Source organism: Gouania willdenowi, chromosome 6, assembly GCF_900634775.1.
Source record: "Gouania willdenowi chromosome 6, fGouWil2.1, whole genome shotgun sequence".
NCBI lineage: Eukaryota > Metazoa > Chordata > Actinopteri > Blenniiformes > Gobiesocidae > Gouania > Gouania willdenowi.
This window is the reverse complement of record NC_041049.1, coordinates 19,144,598-19,163,202: the sequence shown is the minus strand read 5'-3', so window position 1 is coordinate 19,163,202 and position 18,605 is coordinate 19,144,598. Positions and strand designations below refer to the sequence as shown.

The 18,605-nt window shown below is 37.9% G+C and overlaps 1 protein-coding gene across 4 annotated transcripts in view; it reads left to right on the top strand.

Annotated features, from left to right (window-relative positions):
* The window catches only part of celsr1a (cadherin EGF LAG seven-pass G-type receptor 1a), a 147,368-nt gene that overhangs the window by 55,150 nt on the left and 73,613 nt on the right, over positions 1-18,605 (top strand). For all 4 annotated transcript variants that reach the window (XM_028448877.1, XM_028448876.1, XM_028448874.1 and 1 more), the window contains exons 2-4: positions 6,537-6,892; positions 7,970-8,258; positions 14,090-14,312. In XM_028448877.1, the coding sequence (XP_028304678.1) occupies positions 6,537-6,892; positions 7,970-8,258; positions 14,090-14,312 (868 nt within the window). The remainder of the gene's footprint in view (positions 1-6,536; positions 6,893-7,969; positions 8,259-14,089; positions 14,313-18,605) is intronic.

Sequence of the window (18,605 nt, the reverse complement as noted above, 5' to 3'; positions counted from 1 at the left end):
GTGAACTACGTGGTTTCGGGAGCTCACTGACAGTTGATTGACATCTTTATGAGCCTTTTTTTATAGATCTGCAAGGGTTTGGGGGGGTGTGTGGGTGTGTGTGTGTGTGTAAAAAGTGTGTGGTCATTTATCCCGATACACAAACGTGAGCGTGTCACTGGTGCGTCTTGCTTCACAGCTCATTACCAGCTCTTATCAGCTCTGCAGCCATCGCCGTTTAAGCTTTGTCTAAATGTGTGGTCTCACCAGAAAGTAATGGATTACAAGTACTCACGTTACTGTAATTGAGTTGCTTTCATGAGTACTTGAAAATATTTCGAAATCCGTCATTTTACTTGTGCTTAAGTTCGTTTTAAAAGAAGTAATTTGTTCCATTTCTACACCCAATTTTTACTGAGTAATTTATCATTTTTTGTCTTGAAATAATCAACGGACATTGTGAAACTACATAAAATGAAATGACCGAACAACAATCAAATGCATCACATCATAGCCGACCAATCAGATTAAACGTAATGCACGGCGCCAGTACAGCATTGAATGCTGGTTATCTTCTCAATTTTAGAGTTCATAAATGTAGCTAGTTTTTTATATTTTGAATAGAATTCATTGGTATTATTTGATTGAAAATAATTGTACATTTTGACAAAACTTTTGTCTTATACAGATGCTTTTGTGGAAAATAAATTAAGTTATAATTGTGGAAGATTTGGTCTCTTCTTTTTTCAGTTTATACATGAGATGTTTACTGTAGGCAAGGGAACCATGGCAACATTTATCACCAAAAATAAAAGTTGAGGGGGTTGCTCGTAACTTTTACTTTGACAATGATTTAATTCAGCTACTTTTTACTTTTACTTGAGTGTTTTATGTATGACTTACTTGTACATGTACTTGAGTACGATTTTAATGAAACAAGTAACAGTACTTCTACTTGAGTAGGATTTATCAGTACTCTGGGTCTCATACCAACCTAACCAGTTCACTTCCTTAAACATTTAAACTTTGGTGTTCCTTAAAGAATGTAAAGGTATTTGTAGAATAGATGCGTAAACCATGGAACGGACCAGCTGATGATCATTGTGCAGACCTGGTATGATAAGCAAACAAATGAACGTCTCTTTATTTAGAACGATCCTTCTCTTATTACTATCTCTTAGTAGTGATTAGTCCTGACCCGTGTGTCACTAACAAAGTGTTTTTCCCCCATGGTATCTCCATGTGGCACACCCTTCCCTTCCCTTTTCCAGCCCATCCTCTGTCTGTGTGTGTGATTCCATGCGAGCAGCTGGTGAGCTCTAAGAATAGAATGAGCTGGGATGTCACTGGAAAAAGAAAGGAAACTAACAAACATCATGGAAAATGGTTCAATTTGAAAATACCACATGTAAGAGTTTATATTAGCTAATATGGTAATAATTTGAGTTCTTTAAACTAGTTTTACACAGTTTTTGGGCTTCTTCTGTTTTTAAAAGTTTTGCACTGAAATCTCAGATTTTTTTAAAGAAAAATTTGAGTTTCATTTCGATTTTTGATTTTTTTTTTTCAGATATATTGTCAAAAGTGCAACTTTATTGCTGTGATTGTCCTCAAGAGTTAAAATGTGTAGAACTATCCTAAAATAAAAAGTAAATGAGACTCTGTCATTCAACTATTTCAAGCTTTAACCCAGGTTTAAGCAAAAGTGCAACAGCAACTTATTTCAGATTAAGATATCAGATAACTACATATTTTATAACATATGACATTACATTTTAAAAAAATAATAAACTCTTCCTTTAGCATCTCAGCATAGTGTGAATAAAACAATAAACATGCCTGTGGCACATATAGTCTATTCAAAGGGTAAACAAATGTAAACAAAGAGGGGCATCATATCGGAATGCGAAAAAGTCCGAAAAAACTTTGAAAAATAAAAAAATGTTTTTATCTACAAATTCTATGAATCGATTACATTTATTTTTTTGCCCAGCCCTACACTGAATAGACGACATGATCAAGCTGCTTTTGTGATGCACTCAAAACTTTATAGTTCCTCTTTTTTTTATTAGCAAGTAATAAAATGATGCCACAGTAAAAATCTAATATGAACAGAATCTGTTATGAACACATAAACACCGTCAATCTCTGGCATTCACAAGATGAGCACACATTAGCTGTAATCGCTCTTAGCAATGTGTAAATGCCTGTTTAGAAGATTAGTTTATAGCAGTTGCCTGAAACATGTTTTAATGTATTGTTTTATTTTTACGAGGTATTAAAGTGTGTATGTAGCTCAGGCTGGGGCCCTTTGAAGATCTTAAAGAGTAAACTAAACCCAAAACCACTTTTTTTGTCCTACTCTTGACATTTTGTCAGAGAATTTAATTGTTATAAAAATGTAAGCGTGACTGCCTTCTAAGGGTTGAAACTCGGCTATTACAATCCACTTTTGCTAATGACATAGAATGGTGATTTGTGATGTCACAAACCACCACTGTTGGCCCCGCCCCACCTATCAAAACTAGCACCTGTCGATGAAATGGAGATGAATATATGAGTATTGAGTAGTTAGTTAGCATAGCATTGATTGCTCTTTGTAGATTTTATAGTATAGACTGGCGTGTCTTACCGCTCCAGGAGCCCCGCCAATCATAATCAATGGCTTTTTTTGAATTTCCCTAACGCCTAGACACACGTTAGCCAATACTTATTTTACTTTATTTCCCTAACTAGGGCGTTTTGTTTTGTTTTCTCTGCTCAGGTCTTGTATCTTTTTGCCTCTAAGGTTTTTTAGTTAATTTGACACATTGGATTAAGCATTAGCCTTCTACTGCTCTCTGCTCTTACACACTCAACATAAACCATTTACTCTTAAAGCCACACACACAACAGTCCCCTACTGTTAGAATCATAATATCTGAAGACAGTTTAAGCCATGGGTGTCAAACTCATTTTAGTTCAGGGTCCAAATAAAAAGTTATTTGATCTTAAAGGTAGGGTAGGTAATTTCCTCCAGATACACTTTTTAAAATTTTGGTTGCAATTGTCTTTATGTCCTGACAGAAATTAAGATCTTATGTGCGAAGAAAAAGGAGCGAAGAAAATCTGTCATCTGTAGGAGCTGTATGCCTGTAAAAACTTTGACCAATGTAAAAAGATGGTTTGTTTTGTCATTAACCAATCACGTTCCTCCTGCTCGTTCTCGACCTCTTGCATGGACTAGCCGACACTCAAAGTGCGTCACCAGTGACAGAGTTAAAACAGAGTTTTTAGTCATGTTTTTTAACACATATAATGATAAAGTTTAGTGTTTACTTACCGTTGAGACATAAGACGACGTAGTTTCTACACAATGCAATCGACCCAGTCCGCTTCGGGAGCGTGCATGTGAGTGAGGGGCGTGGCTTTAGAGGGAGCACAGAGGGGAGGGGGAGGGGGCTGGTAAAAGCGGCGCACTCGGAGGATGCTACTTTCAAAATTACCTACCCTGCCTTTAAGTGGTCCGTAGATTTTAGGCAGGAAAATTTGAAATTTCAACAACAGTTTCCCCAAGTTTGCATTTTCAGATATAAATGATACACAAAGTATGTAAAGTGCCCACAATATCCAAGCAATAAGTGACAAGTAACAGTCCCTGCAGGATTTTCTCTTTCAAATTTCATTGATTTTGTGACTAAATTTAATTTAATTTTGAGAAACAATTTCAGGAAAATTTAGTCCCTTTGAACAATTTGAGATTGAGTGATGTGATAAAACCATGGGAAAATTGCGACCCCAAATATTGTGGAGTTTCATTTAATTGGTGTATTTAAAAGGTTTAAACAAACCCTTACAGCTTATAATAGCTTAGATTTATGTAGCGCTTTTTTCGAGGAGACGCAAAGCGCGTTACAGAAACCATTATTCATTCACATTAGTCATACCAGTGGTGGTAAGTTACAATGTAGCCACAGCTGCTCGGGGCATATTGACAGATGCATGGCTGCCATTTTGCACCTTCGCCCACTCGGACCACCACCAACATTCATACCCATTCATACAAGGCAATGTGGGTAAAGTGCCTTGCCCAAGGACAAGCGGGATTCGAACCCCCAACCCTTCCACTAGCCTTCTGAAGATGTCCATCCAACATTTTAGGCCATGACTCTTTAGTGGTGTGTGCCACAGCATAGCCACAGCCACACTGGGGAAGACAGGTGCAGCTTCAGAGAAATAAACACACTCTCTCTGCCTGTTAGCACGATTGATGATATAGCACAGCTGTTGTCTATTGTCTTTAATCTGGCTGAACAGTGTCATTGCATGTGCTTTCATAGATATACTGTAGTAGATGCCACCCGTGGAGATTGCTTCAAGTCTACCATGGTACGAGTTTTACTCTGATTGACTTTCTTAGAAGCTGCTACAGTAACTGATGTCGTACCATAGCAACAGTGTTTGTTTGAGTCTGTAGATTAGTCATAGGCAACTGGCCCTGGGTCTGGTTTTGTACTGCCCCAAAAGAAAAAACAGAAAATACACAAACACAAAACATCAAAAATACACAAAATTACTCAAAAAATATTAAAAAGTTTCCAAAAAAAAATTGCACAAAAGTAATAAAAATGTATGAGAAAAACACACAATGATGACAAATATACACAAATGAATTTTCTTTATTTCTTTATAAATCTTTCTCATTTAAAAAAAAAACTTTCTTTATACACAAATGACTTTTCTTAATTTTTTTTGTTTTTCATTATTTCTACATTTTCATACACAAATTACTTTTCTTAATTTTTTTTGTTTTTCATTATTTCTACATTTTCATACACAAATTATTTTATTTATTTTTTCCATTTACAAAATTGCTTTTCTTTATTTTTTGTTTTTCTTTATTTTTACTTTTTTTAATACAGAAAAATTACTTTGTTTTTGTTTCTTTTTTTTTTTATACACAAACCTACTCATACAACATCCAAAACCAACAGAAAAACACACAAAATGAGAAAAAAATATCCCTAATAACACAACCCTCATTGATCATTATTCTAAATACTGTTGATAATGTGACTCTTGGAGGCCATTTTTGTCGCCCCGCTGTGATAAAAGTTGTTGATCCCATCTCTACATTGTCTTTATGTGGTGTCTCTGTGTTAGCAGTGAGATGTACAGGCGAAGCCTACCGTTTGATAAGCATTTTTATAGTATAGTTCATAGATTACAGTTAGCGCAGGCTCAGCTCAGCATGGTAGACATGCGTGTCCACGCCCTAATCCACGCTAACTGTGCATGTTTGTGTATGTCAGGAAGGCTTAAGAATGACCTTAATTTATGTCTGTAAAGACAGGCACCTGTGACCAAAACTCACCATCAGTGTTCTTCTCCCAAACCCACCCACCCACCCACCACACACACACACACACACCACACACACACACACACACACACACTAATGTGGACATTCTTGTGCTCAGTGTAGTGCAATCTGACCCACGTCCCTTCAACAGTATCATCTGCTCCATGTGAATTTCATCTGGCCTCACCACCTGTTGTCAGCTGTATTTCACGTCACATTCAGCCTGTGGCGTTCTGTTTTCTTCCATAAGCTACGGATTGTACACGTACAGTTGCACCGTGAGACTAGACGTTGGGGGCGGAAACCTTAGACTGATCTAATTACTACACGAGTGTCTCAAGATTGACACTGACTGGATACTACTTTATTCAATCTCGCAGCAGAAGTGTGAATTGCAAATATGTCCAACTGTCATCCCTAACGTGTTGAGATGAATGTCTTAGAGCAGTGTTTCTCAAATGGGGGTATGTGTACCCCTATGGGTACACGATGGCGTGCACTACTAGTGGGAAATTAACAAATAAAGTGTCAGTCTTGGTCCCACCCCAGGCGTGAGATGAAATAAATCTATTCAGGAGCCACTAAATCAGTGTTTTTCAACCTTGGGGTTGGGACCCCATGTGGGGTCGGCTGTAGTTTCAGGAAATTTAAACAGATTTTTCAAGTTTTTTTATTATTATTCTTTTTTTTAATTATTACAACACACAATCTTAAACAGCTTTGTTTCTATACGTTCACTTCATGAAATATAAATCTAGTTAAACTGAAATGCAGTAAAAAAAAAAATCTGAGCTCAAACATGATCAAAAACTAATTCTAGAATGGGGTCACCAGAAATTCTGGATTTCAAAATGGTTCAGAACCACTGCACTATATACTGTTTCTTTCCACTTATTGACAAAATGAGATTCTTTAAAATGTGTCATCACTAGTTCATTCCATCATTATCTCTATATCCATCTATCCACCCATTTTCTGACCAGCTTGTTCCTGTTCTCAGGGTCGCGGGGTTGTTTTTAAATAGTTTTCTAAGCAAAATGTTGTTGTCGGCAAATGGGGTACTTGGCTTCAGAAATAAGAGAAAGGGGGTACTTGAACCAAAAGAGTTTGAGAACCACTGATATAGAAAATGGATATAAAGCAAATCTCCCAATGGAAACTCATGGCTTGTATCTAACTCATTAAACTTAAATACACGTTTTCTCTTTTGTTCCAGATGGACTGAACCGAGCTGTTGCCCGCTGCACACTACGAGTTACCATCATCACAGACGACATGCTGACCAACAGCATCACAGTGCGTCTGGAGAACATGTCCCAGGAGCGCTTCCTCTCTCCCCTCCTCGGCCTCTTCCTGGAGGGCGTGGCCGCTGTCCTGTCCACCAAGCGAGAAGCAATATTTGTGTTCAACATCCAGAACGATACCGACGTGCAGGGCTCAATCCTCAACGTAACCTTTTCGGCGATGCAGCCGGGTGGTGCGCCGGGTAAGGGGACGTTCTTTCCCTCAGAAGAGCTGCAGGAGCAGATCTACCTGAACAGGACTCTGCTCAGGCTCATATCTTCTCAAGAGGTAACCAACACTATCCATCAATCCACAACAGAATTTGGAAATTAGGGATTTTGCACAACTGTATCTTCCAATACTAGTTTGTCCTAGCTTACATACTAGGGCTAACTCTCAAAGATTGATAGTCATAGATCTAGGAATAGGAATGTTCCATATTGGTTTTTTGTCAATATTTGATACGGAAGTATTGTCCAACACTTAATTTCTGATTTCCGATATTACCGATACAGATATACTGTATAGATAGACCCCCCCTCCCCAAACCTAATGTTATGTCACATTATATATATCTGCATGGAAATATGAGGTTTAAGCATACTTTTAATGGATGTAATCTACAAATAATCATCTGTGCAAAATATGAATACTTTAGGTGGAAGGGGGATATAGGTTTGAGCTCCGTCCGTCTGTCCGAGTTAAAGGGGACAGCTTTTCTCACTTTTCTAAGATAGGATAACCAAATTTGATGTGCGGCTTCAGGGTATCAACACCTTGATGGAGTTCGAAAATGAGAAGCGCACAATTATTTTTTCTGGAGTTAATGCCCTTGTTCTTTTTTTTTTTTACTCTGTTTGAGGTATCTTCAAAGGGGACAGCTTTTCTCAGAAACCGTTTAAAATAAGATAACCAAATTTAGTCTGTGGCTTCAAGGTATCAATACCTTGATGGAGTTCGAAAATGAGAAGCATGCAAATATTTTTACTGGAGTTATTGCCCTTGTTCTGTTTTTTTTACTCTGTTCGTGGTATCTTCAAAAACAGATACGATACCACGTTTTATGGCAATTTTTACTCATCTCTCTTAATTTGCATTGCATTTTTTTAGACTTTAGGTAAAGATCAGAATCAGGCAAAAAAAACCTCGTCGTAGTTGGGGAGACATTACTAACAAATTATATTCCAGTGTTTAAAAACCATGATTACCACTAAGTTGCCCCTTGGCAAACTACTTTTAGATAATATAGGGAAAAGGTTGAGGTAAATTTCTATTTACAGTTGCCTTTTTATTCCCCAAACATGTGTTAAACACTCATTATTATTCTCTAGGAACATTTTTTCTCACTGATACTTCTTCACCCAGGTGTTGCCATTTGACGATAACATCTGTCTCCGGGAACCCTGTGAGAACTACATGAAATGTGTGTCAGTACTGAAGTTTGACAGCTCCCCCCCATTCATTGCCTCCGACACGGTCCTCTTCCGCCCCATTCATCCTATCAACGGCCTGCGCTGTCGCTGTCCACTCGGCTTCACCGGAGATTACTGCGAGACAGAGATCGACCTCTGCTTCTCTGGGCCCTGCAAGAATAACGGAAGGTGCCGCAGCAGGGAAGGAGGATACACCTGCGAGTGCCAAGAAGACTACACTGGTAAGTTGACAGCAGGATGAGGAGAAACAGTAAAGAGCAGAAAATATTAAAGCTTTTTATCAGGGTGTCAAACTCTTTGCAGTTCAAGAGAAACAGTTGATATCAAGTGGGCGAGACCAGTAAATTATAAAAATATGAAATGACATTCAAAACCACTCACCTACTCGTAATGTACAATGGTTCTTCTAAGGCTAGCCTATCTCAGGCAGTTTGAACTACAGCATTTCTTGTTGGGATAATATGTATTACTTTTTTCTAGGGCTGGGCGGTATACCGGTTCATATCGAATACCGGCGTATATTTTCGTTATGATTTTTGATATACCGCCGTACCAGTGTATTTGATTACACAACTTTCGGAACGCTACGCTGTGCCGCGTTTCAGACCGGACCCTTTTCAAGGAATGTAAACAGTAGCGCTCTGGTGTTAGTTGTGGTGTAAATTAAACGTGTAGATGAATAAGACAGACACAATTGAAAACTCTGAAGCTGCATGTGATTATGTGCCTGGGTGCGCATGCTTCTGCTACAGGAAAACAACACTCACAGACAAGGAGGCACAGTTAGCTTAGCATGTCGGCAGTTTGGCAGTAATACACAAAAAAAGAGAGCAAAGGATCGCAATTTGTAATTCCTATAACGCGGAAATAAGTCCTGGTGGAGCTGCAAACAAAACGTTACCTTACATACACCACTGAGTATGCAGCATTTATAGCTAGAAATCAAGCTAACGCTAATGCTAAAGTGGCAAAGAGCCATTGGGTTGCTGTTGCAAACTTGTATTACTACTAGTGTGGAATTATTCTACAATATTCACTCATCATGACAGTAAAATAGACCCTCCGAAGTCAATCTATTGCAGTAATTCCTCTCTCAACCAGTAGAAAATGCTGTGAACACATGATTATGCCATATAACGTGAACCCTACTGTTTTGCATAATTCTTGGCATGAAATGTTGCTGAGTGACATGAGTTTTTTTTCATGCTGCGCAGCACAAATGTGCACAGAGCTGCTGGGAACGAATCGCAAACCGATGTATAGCAATGAGATTTATCACCTTAACTAAAACCTGAACCCTGAATGAAATGTTCTAATCAGATTAAATTGGACAAAACAACTTCCAATTAAAACACATGAGTTTGGAAGTCGTGCCCCTCAGCACAAATAGAACGCAAAAATCGTGTTGGCGCTCACAAAACTAGAAACATTCCTTTCCGTGACATGGGATCGTGTTGGAATCAAGTTGCATTTGTTTCTAGTACCTGCTTTTTCTTCATTACCTTCTAATATAATAATAGTTTTACTGGCGTTTAATTATTTGTCGTAGAAGGATTATGACAAAAGTGCTAAATGGATTTGGACAACATTTTAACTAAATATAGACCTCATGCCATGGAAGATTCCAGTAACTTTTGGAGGAGATTCAGATAAATATGCTGATTCTGGGTCAGTTTAAAAAATCAAAAAATCCCAGTCTCTCATCATTGGCGAAATTTCAAAAATTCCTATCTGAGTTTGAAATTGACCCATCTTCATAAAAATTTCATCAGTTAGGTTGAGTTGGTTCCTCAATTACCCCACCATGGTAATTCATCCCAGTCAAATCCGGATTGGACATTTCATCACGATTTTTCAAAATACAGGGATGATGGAGATGGAAATTGCTTCCAAATTTTAAAATGTGAATTATCATGGTACCGTGATCCTGATCATCACTGATCCAAATAACTGCCAATATCTGGTAAAGAGGAGATATGGCGCTTGGTGGAGGTTTGCGGTGTAATAAATTACGTTTAAATTAGGTTTTCGCAAATGTGGAAAAATTACAATTCGAACACATTGGAACTGAAAATGAAAAGTAATGCAAACATTTACTCTTGCAGTCAACTTAGAGACATCAGGTAATTAAACAAGCAAGGTCCCATTATGTGTATCAGACATAACTCTGCACATCATCTGTGCAGATAAACTATGGGAAACCCTGGAAGCTTTCATCCATCCCATTGAAATCACTTGGCAAAATATTTCCCAATGTCAGTGATCTTCCTCTCAAACTTCCCCTTGTACATCTGATACCTGACTGACTGTCTCCGTTCTGCTGTCTCCCCCCTAATAGAGCCTGAACAGACCTCCTCCATCCCTCCCCACACTCTGCCTCCCATCTCGTTCCCTTCCTCCACCTTATCAGATGTGATTACCTGATTCTCTCCTCCTTCTCCACCTCACCCATCAGATTTTCCTTACCTACATCCCAGTGTCGTCTCTTTGAAGGTCACAGTTCAACTTCAGATAGTCAAGGCCCATCAGTGGCCATTATAGGGCCGATGACAGCCGGGACCCTTTCTGTCCTCCTTAGGTTTCCTACATTACAGGAAAACAGATCCTTATAATTCTCTTTCGGAAAAAAGGATTACGTCGAGGAGAGAAGGGCTATTAGCTGGTTCCAAGCTGTGGTGTTGGGGGTCAGGATAAAGAGATCTTGTCTGAACAGCAGGTTTATAGGCTCGGGAAACTCAGGAATCCATTGAAAACAATATTCTAGTTGGAAAAGGTGAATCAGGGGAGAATGTCAATAAAGTTTCTTCTGGTAGCTGGCCTAGTTTACTGACGTTGGGCAGGGGGCAGGGGGCAACATGGTCATTTAGATGTGTCTTCATATGATGGGTTTCATTATTATATCACAACAAAATTACTTTTATTTTAAAAATCAAAATACATATGCTCTGTTTTTCCTCCATGTTTCATGCAAAGAACACATTCCTCATCTGGAAAGTTCCTACTTTTTAAACTTAAAACTGTGGAAGCTGCTTGTAAACCATAGTAACATATCTATGGATTTTTCAGACAGCAGCACTATCTACAGAGTAAAAATTAAATTGCATGTCCCCATGAATGCATAGTGGCTTAATTCTCACGTAGTACAAATTGTAGCTGAGAATGAACGGAAACCATTGAATGACAGTTTTCACAACATATTTTAAGAAGACGGTTTCCTCTCCTCTCTCTACCGTATTTTGTGGCGCATGGGAAGCTATTTTTATTCTTTAAATTTGAGGGTGCGGCCAATGCGGAACCAGGTTCAGAGGTGGCAGCCAATCCGCTTCTACTGGTTGGGGTTAGTAAACAGAGGGGCAAATAGGATGGTAGGGTAGTCCATTTGAGTGTTCCGGACTAGTTGAGCCACGAACCATCCATCCAAGTGCTCCAGACTTGTTGAGCCATGAACCATCGATCAGGAACCTCCAGCTCCAGCATCAAGACACCTTAAACAGAAAAGAGAGCGAAGGGCGAGAAGAAGCCACAGACTGCAGGAAAAAAAAAAAATAAATAAAATATATATATATATATATATATATATATATATATATGTGGAGTGGATATCAGTGTAAATGGTGTGAGCAGTATGATGGGTTATGCAATGAGGGACAGAAGTGGGGGGTTGTCTACAACCCGGTTAGGCTAGCATAATATAAATGTGGTTTAGTCAGTTGTTGTTGTTGTTGTGGTTTTTTTTTTTTTAGATTTTAAGATCAATTTTGAATTATGAAAGGATGATTCACATTATTGAACATATACAGTAGATATGTAAATACACCAGAGTATAGAAAAACCAAATATCCATTTTCACTCACCCGGCTGACCAATGGCAGCTACGTTAGTTATTTCATTGGCCTGGTTTCTGCACACTTGAACCATTTGCATGCTATACATTGTGTTCTACTGAATAAACTTGAGGCTGTCCAAAGGTCGAAAGTCAAACCATTTGTAAGGCAAGCAGTGTATTTATTTAATGCATTGTTCTCAAACTGGGATTCCTGATGGGCCAATGAAACATTGATAAAGAAACAAACTATTATTCTATCAAGCTGTATCATTACAAAAGTGCATGACTACTTATGAGACCAGTGCACCAATACTGCCAGTACTTTACCTGTACTGGACATTATGGATTCTAGACATGGCACACTGTTGTATTACTGAGTGCAATGGTTGCCTCAATGGCTATAAAATCCTACAAAAAAAAGAAAAATATTTGTGCGCATATTTTGCTTATTAGTAATATTCTGTTATATGCAAGACTAGTACAGGTACCTTTTAAGTTCATTTCTACAAATGTTTAAAGAATAGATCATTTCTATAATATTGAGGGCTGCAAATGACAGTAAATTGATGTGAGGAATATGAGGGGGTGTTTGAAAAATGTTAAACCCTGTAAGGAGTCCCTGGATCCAAAATGTTTGCCAACCCTTGCTTTAATGTAACAGTATACTGTATTGTCCCCATGTCTTTTGCTAATAGAAAGCTTCAGTAGAAAAATGCAACGTATGCTTTCCAGAGGTTTTACAGTATACAGTATATCTATGATTTGTCATTATCTGTATTTAGACCGTGGTTTTTGTGTGTAGTTTGTCGCTCACTCTTTATCTTCTTTCCGTCCGACTTTCATTTTCCTCTCTACTTCTTTTCTTCATCCCTTCCCCCTTCATTCCTTTGTAACTCCCTTTTTCCATTTCCTTACCCATCTTTATCTCCCATCCTCTCTCTTTTCTCCTATTAAGGACAATTTACCTTGAAACAGAGGTTTATGCTTCCCAGAAGAGGCCTATAAACACGACTTTGTCTTTGTTCCTAATGTTTAGAAGGAGTCGGGCTAATTTTGAACACTCATTTAGAAGTGATCCAGACGTCAAAACATAAACGCTGTTAAATGTATGGGCTCATATTTCAGTCACGGGGTTATGTAACACCTCTTAAAGAAGACAGAGTGTTTATTGACGATTATGATTACTTGGATGTTTACTCCACATACATGACAACTCACATACATGCCTGCATAAGACTGAACCATATCACAGTTCAAGGAAAGTTCAAGGACAATAATTCAGTCTCTTTAAAAAAAAAAAGAAAATCATTGCTGTTTACCTCAAACTTAAATTACCCATGAAATCCATGTGTTATATGATTAAAAAAAAACCTTTTGAACACTCTAAATATAATTTTGAATTACATTAAAATAAATCTAATTAAAATTAAACAAAAAAAAAAAATCCAAATAAAACAGCATTGAAAATTAAATGAAACAAAACACACAAAAATTACAATATAAATACACAATATGACAAGAAAATACAAGAAACCACTTCAAACACACAAACCTTTAATATTCCATGTATTATTGCTTAGATGAATGTTTACAATGTAGCATTCGGATCACATAGTCATTTCTGATTTACAAATCTAATTTAATCAAATCTAATTTAATCTAATCTAATTTAATCTAATCTAATTTAATCTAATCTAATCTAATCTAATAATTACATCTTTTTAAATAAAATCCTCACTGTTTACATCAAACTTATAATATCCAATGAAATCCAAGTGTTATATGATAAAAAAAAACCTTTTGAAACATCTATCAAAATCCATAAAATTTAATGTTAAAAATAAAAAATAAAATATTTAAAAAACTATATTTGAATAATGTAATTTTAAATTATATTAAGATAGATCTAATTATAATTAAACAACAATGAAAAATAAATGAAACAAAACACAAAAATGACAATAAAATACTCAAAATAGAACTCGCAAACAACAAAAATACAGAAAAACTTTTCATATTCCCTGTTTTATTGCTTACACGAATGTTGATCAAATAATCACAATTTATTTTGCCCCTGCTGTAATAGATGTTTCCCATTTCTACAAGAATGTTCAGCCTGTTCCTCTCAGGAAGTACATCATTAACTTGTCTGTGGAGTTCAACTTTCTCTGTGAGATGTCAGACTGTTGTTTTCATGGCTTGATTTTCATTCATCTCTTCCCAAAGGTGAGCATTGTGAAGTGAATGCATCGTCAGACCGCTGCGTACCCGGCGTGTGTAAGAACGGTGGCGAGTGTCTGAACCGGCTGGCGGGCGGTTTCATGTGCCAGTGTCCACCGGGCGAATACGAGAAGCCTTACTGTGAGATGACCACCAGGAGCTTCCCAGGACAATCCTTCATCACCTTCAGAGGCCTGAGGCAGCGCTTTCACTTCACCATTTCCTTCACGTAAGAATTGTCACAAACTTTCCTTTAAGTTTGTTTGGTTTTTCCCAAATAAATGAACCCCATTAACCATGAAGATTGCTTTCAAAATGCAAAAATGCTGCTTTAGGACGTTGGATAAAATTAGTTAAAAAAACTAGAATTGCTTCTTAATTTCCTTGGAGACATTTGACTTCTCATCTGGTCCAAGGTGATTGGTTGGAAGTTTAGAATAACCATTCTAAAATCAAATAAAAACTGAAATTAAAGAAGCATGTTTGTTCTAATGACCTTTTATGCAGATAAAAGGTAAAAAAAAAACCCAAAAAACTTTCAAAATAAAAGTACAGTCTTTCCTTACTGAGGGTTAAGAACGTTCATAAAGCCTCACCACACAAACTCTAAGGCAGTGTTTCACATTGCATACTAACGTACTACTCATACTTAGTTTGACGTCAAAATGAGTATGTAGTGCGTTCACATTAAATAGTATGGAAAGATTGAGTATGCGAGAAATACCCAGATATGTACTATATCGGGAAAGTTTTGAAGTATGCACCATACTCAAAATCGTCCTGGCACGAGTGTCATGTACTGAGTTTGCATCGTACTGAGATTGTATATGCGCATATATGTGCATGCACATGCGCACTACTATTTTTGCAAAAAAATATATATAATTCATTTTTGGTTATTTTTGTTTTCAAAAGGGAACGGACATGTGTTTTATTTGTTTATTGGATTGGGTTCGGGTTAGGGTTATAATCTCAGTACGGAGGTAAACTCAGTATGTGACACTGGCTTCAAGCTCAAAATCAAACATTATCTTTTCAAAACAAAAGCATCTCTTCTTGTCTTCCATTAGTTTTTAACGTATATAGGGCTCTTGATTTGAAGTTAACCGGGAGTTTTGTCAGTTGCATAATGACAGGTCTCTGAAATGTCGGCATAAAATGTGTATAAGCGAGTTTTATGGCTCAAATGAGCACATGTTGATATTCTACTTGGTCACTTTCTCGCTTAAAATGTTTTCAGAACTTTCAAAGGAGGCGAATTAACAGAGAAATTTAGCCTCAGCGTGCTTCAGGATTTTGTCATTGTAGGTTTGAAATGCATGGGAAACTTGGAAGTACACTTCAGTGGGAACTGTCACTAATCATAGTAATAGTATATAGTAGACAGTATATACTCATTGAGTTTGTAGTACATAGTACAGAGTATGCCATTGCAGACAGATTTGCGTAACATTATAAATTCTAATGCTGAAAATGAATGAAAATGGTTGCTGTAGCAGCACACTGTTGAATGCACTGCTTATGTTTAGTGCAGCCGTGTGTGAAGTATCGCTAATTTGAACACAGTTGCATTCACTCAGCTGAAGTGTGTCACCTTTAACGTGCACAGACAAGTAAATGCCTTTCAATTGTGTTTCTTCTGCTTAAAGTAAAAAATGTTGTGCACGGTGCACACACTATACTGTATGTGTGAGTAGAGTACACAACTTTTAGGACGTGTGCTGCTCGTCACACTATCACACAAACTGAAAGTGAGCGTGCTGGAGGAATACCAAACCCCAGTTCAACAAGTTTGCAGCGCTCAGAGTCAATATTATGAAGAAATTGGCTTTAGTTGCTTGTTTTGCTAACAGCAGCAGCAGGTAGGAGCGCTGCTCTGATAATAATGAGCGTTCATCGACAGTGTGGCGGCAATAAGGGTTTCACAGCGGTGAAAACAGGAAAGACTTTCTGATGCGTTGCTCTTATCGATGTTTGGCTACGGCCGTCCTGGCTTCCTGCCCTGCTGCCTCACTGGCATCTGCTAGCTGACTCCTCTGCCCTCACCTTAGCACTCCACGCACGCACGCACACACACACACACACAGACACACACAGTTAAAGCTGTTTTAGTATAGTAGGTGCTCGCTCACGTACCGTCACACTCCTGCATCCTCTCTGCTGTAGTCTGCCAGGCTTCACGCATCCTGCCTTTCCTTTCCTGAAGAGCAATATAGCCTTTTTTATCACAAAGGTTCTAACCAGAGGTAAAATTAATGGATTACAAATACTCACGTTACTGCTATTGAGTTGCTTTTATGGGTAATTTTACTTTTTTGAGTATATTTCTAAATCAGTAAATATATATATATATATATATCAGTTTAAAAATAAGTTTTTAAAGAAGCATTATTTCTCTTTGTAAGTTACTACAAATCAAAAACCTACTTTTTCAAACTCCACCAAACTTCGCACATACAATCTCCAGACTTGCCTGATCAAAAGTTGTGTAAAGAATTTTGTTTGGTCAAAATATGCGCAAATTATTAACAAGTAAAATTTTCTAGCTCGCTAAAAACACATACTGTTGCATATTTTTGTCAAAGTAAAAACTATCAACATCAAACTCAATTCACTTGTGTCAGAGGTCAACCAGAGGCTCTGTGTTAAAGGAGACATATCATGGTTTTAAATCCTTCCTTTTTACATATAAATCATACAGTTGTGGTCTATATAAAGCGGAACTGCACTGCTTGGGTCTGAATTCCTCATTATTATAGCTCCACAGGCCCCTTTTCTACCCCTTTTCTGATGTGCTTCTGAGAGCAACTCGTTTTGGTGCCGTCTCTTTAAATGCAAATGAGACACTCCATACCCCGCCCCCTCTTCAGGTGACACTCGGTTCAACTCCACCCTGCTCGGCCATTTTTGTAGTTTGATAGAAGAGATACGGCTATGTCGCGGCGCATAAACTTTTTATTCAGAGATTATTTACAAAATGTCAACAACAGAAGACTTGTCCATCCAGCTTTACATGTTCCAGCCAGAGTCGGACCTAGCGGAGCGAGATGAAAATGAAGATGATGAACCTGCAGAACCCTAACAAGTGAGCTAACACAAGCACCGAGCTAACGCTAGTGCCAAGCTAACGTCACGAAATGCATTTTAATACAGTCTTTTCAAAGACAAAAACGGCAAAATGAAATGACTAATGAAAACTTTAGACTTAAATTAAATCACGTAGGCCATATCATCAAGGATCTAAAACGAGCACACAGCGCTAACATATGAAGTCTGAAGACGGTGCAACTGCTAATGCTAACAAAACAATGACAGGGACGTCTTATCATCACACTTTTTAGCGTTATTTACAGCTTACCGAAGTGCTCTGTTCGTCGTCTCCAAAGATAGAAGGAATTGAACCCTCAATCAGACAAAGTCTTTCTGCAAATCCTTCTTTATACTGGCGGAGGTTGCTGAAGCAGTCATCCTTGAAGTGCTTCGCGCTCACAAAAATGACCTTACCCACACATGTGGGTACATTTCTGTGAAAAGTAAAACTCAACCAGGCACTTTGAAAAGGTTCTGATGCTGGGAGACGGTGTAATGAAGCGTGTGGGTTACTACATCCAACAACCAAACATTTTGACTTATCCTCTCGTAACTTCGGCATCCTTGAGCTTGGACTACAAAATAAAATGGCAGATTGCTCGAAGTGTTGGACCTGGAGTTGATGTACTAATTTGGCAGTTCCGCTGCAAATACTGTGATGTAATAGTTAAAAAAACGTAATAGAAAAATCGAAACAGATTGAAAAATATGAGCAAAACAGAATATAAAGATATCTACGGAGCACCTGAAGAGACTAATTAGGTTTTTTCTCTACTTCTAAGCACTCTAAATATACAACAAAATGCATTTAAGGGCTAAAAAAGTGGATTTAGCATGATATGTCCCCTTTAAATTTGGCACAAATTGGCTCATGGGGGCGATATAAACAGAGAACCATCAAGCAACATGAAAGTTAATCAGATTTGCACGAATATTGGCGCATTTTGGCCATAACTTTCACGTTTTAAATCACATCTTCATAAACATATCTACATCTTCCCTAAATACAGTCTCATCTTCTGACATAGGCCATGCCCACTCCTGAATACCACTGAATCACCTGGGCTGGGCCACGCCCATTACTATTACAAAACTGCAAATACGTATCGTCTTAGAGGAAGGTTTAGGATTAGGGTTATAATCCAATATCGCAACAATTTATAGGTTTAGGGTTAGGGTTAGGTTTAGGGTAAGGTTTAGTCTTAGTTACATGAGCTAAACTGGCCAATGATTGACCTTTCACGTGACCTAAACTGGCCAAATAAGGGGGCTGTGTATGGATAGAATGTCGGTATATTGATATGGTAAGTGTACGGATAGCCACTGCCTTTATTTTAAGATTAAACAAATTACATAGTGCCAAAACAGCCTTGAATGGATTTCATAAATGTAGCTATTAGGGGTGTAACGATTAATCGTAAGGCAGTTAAAA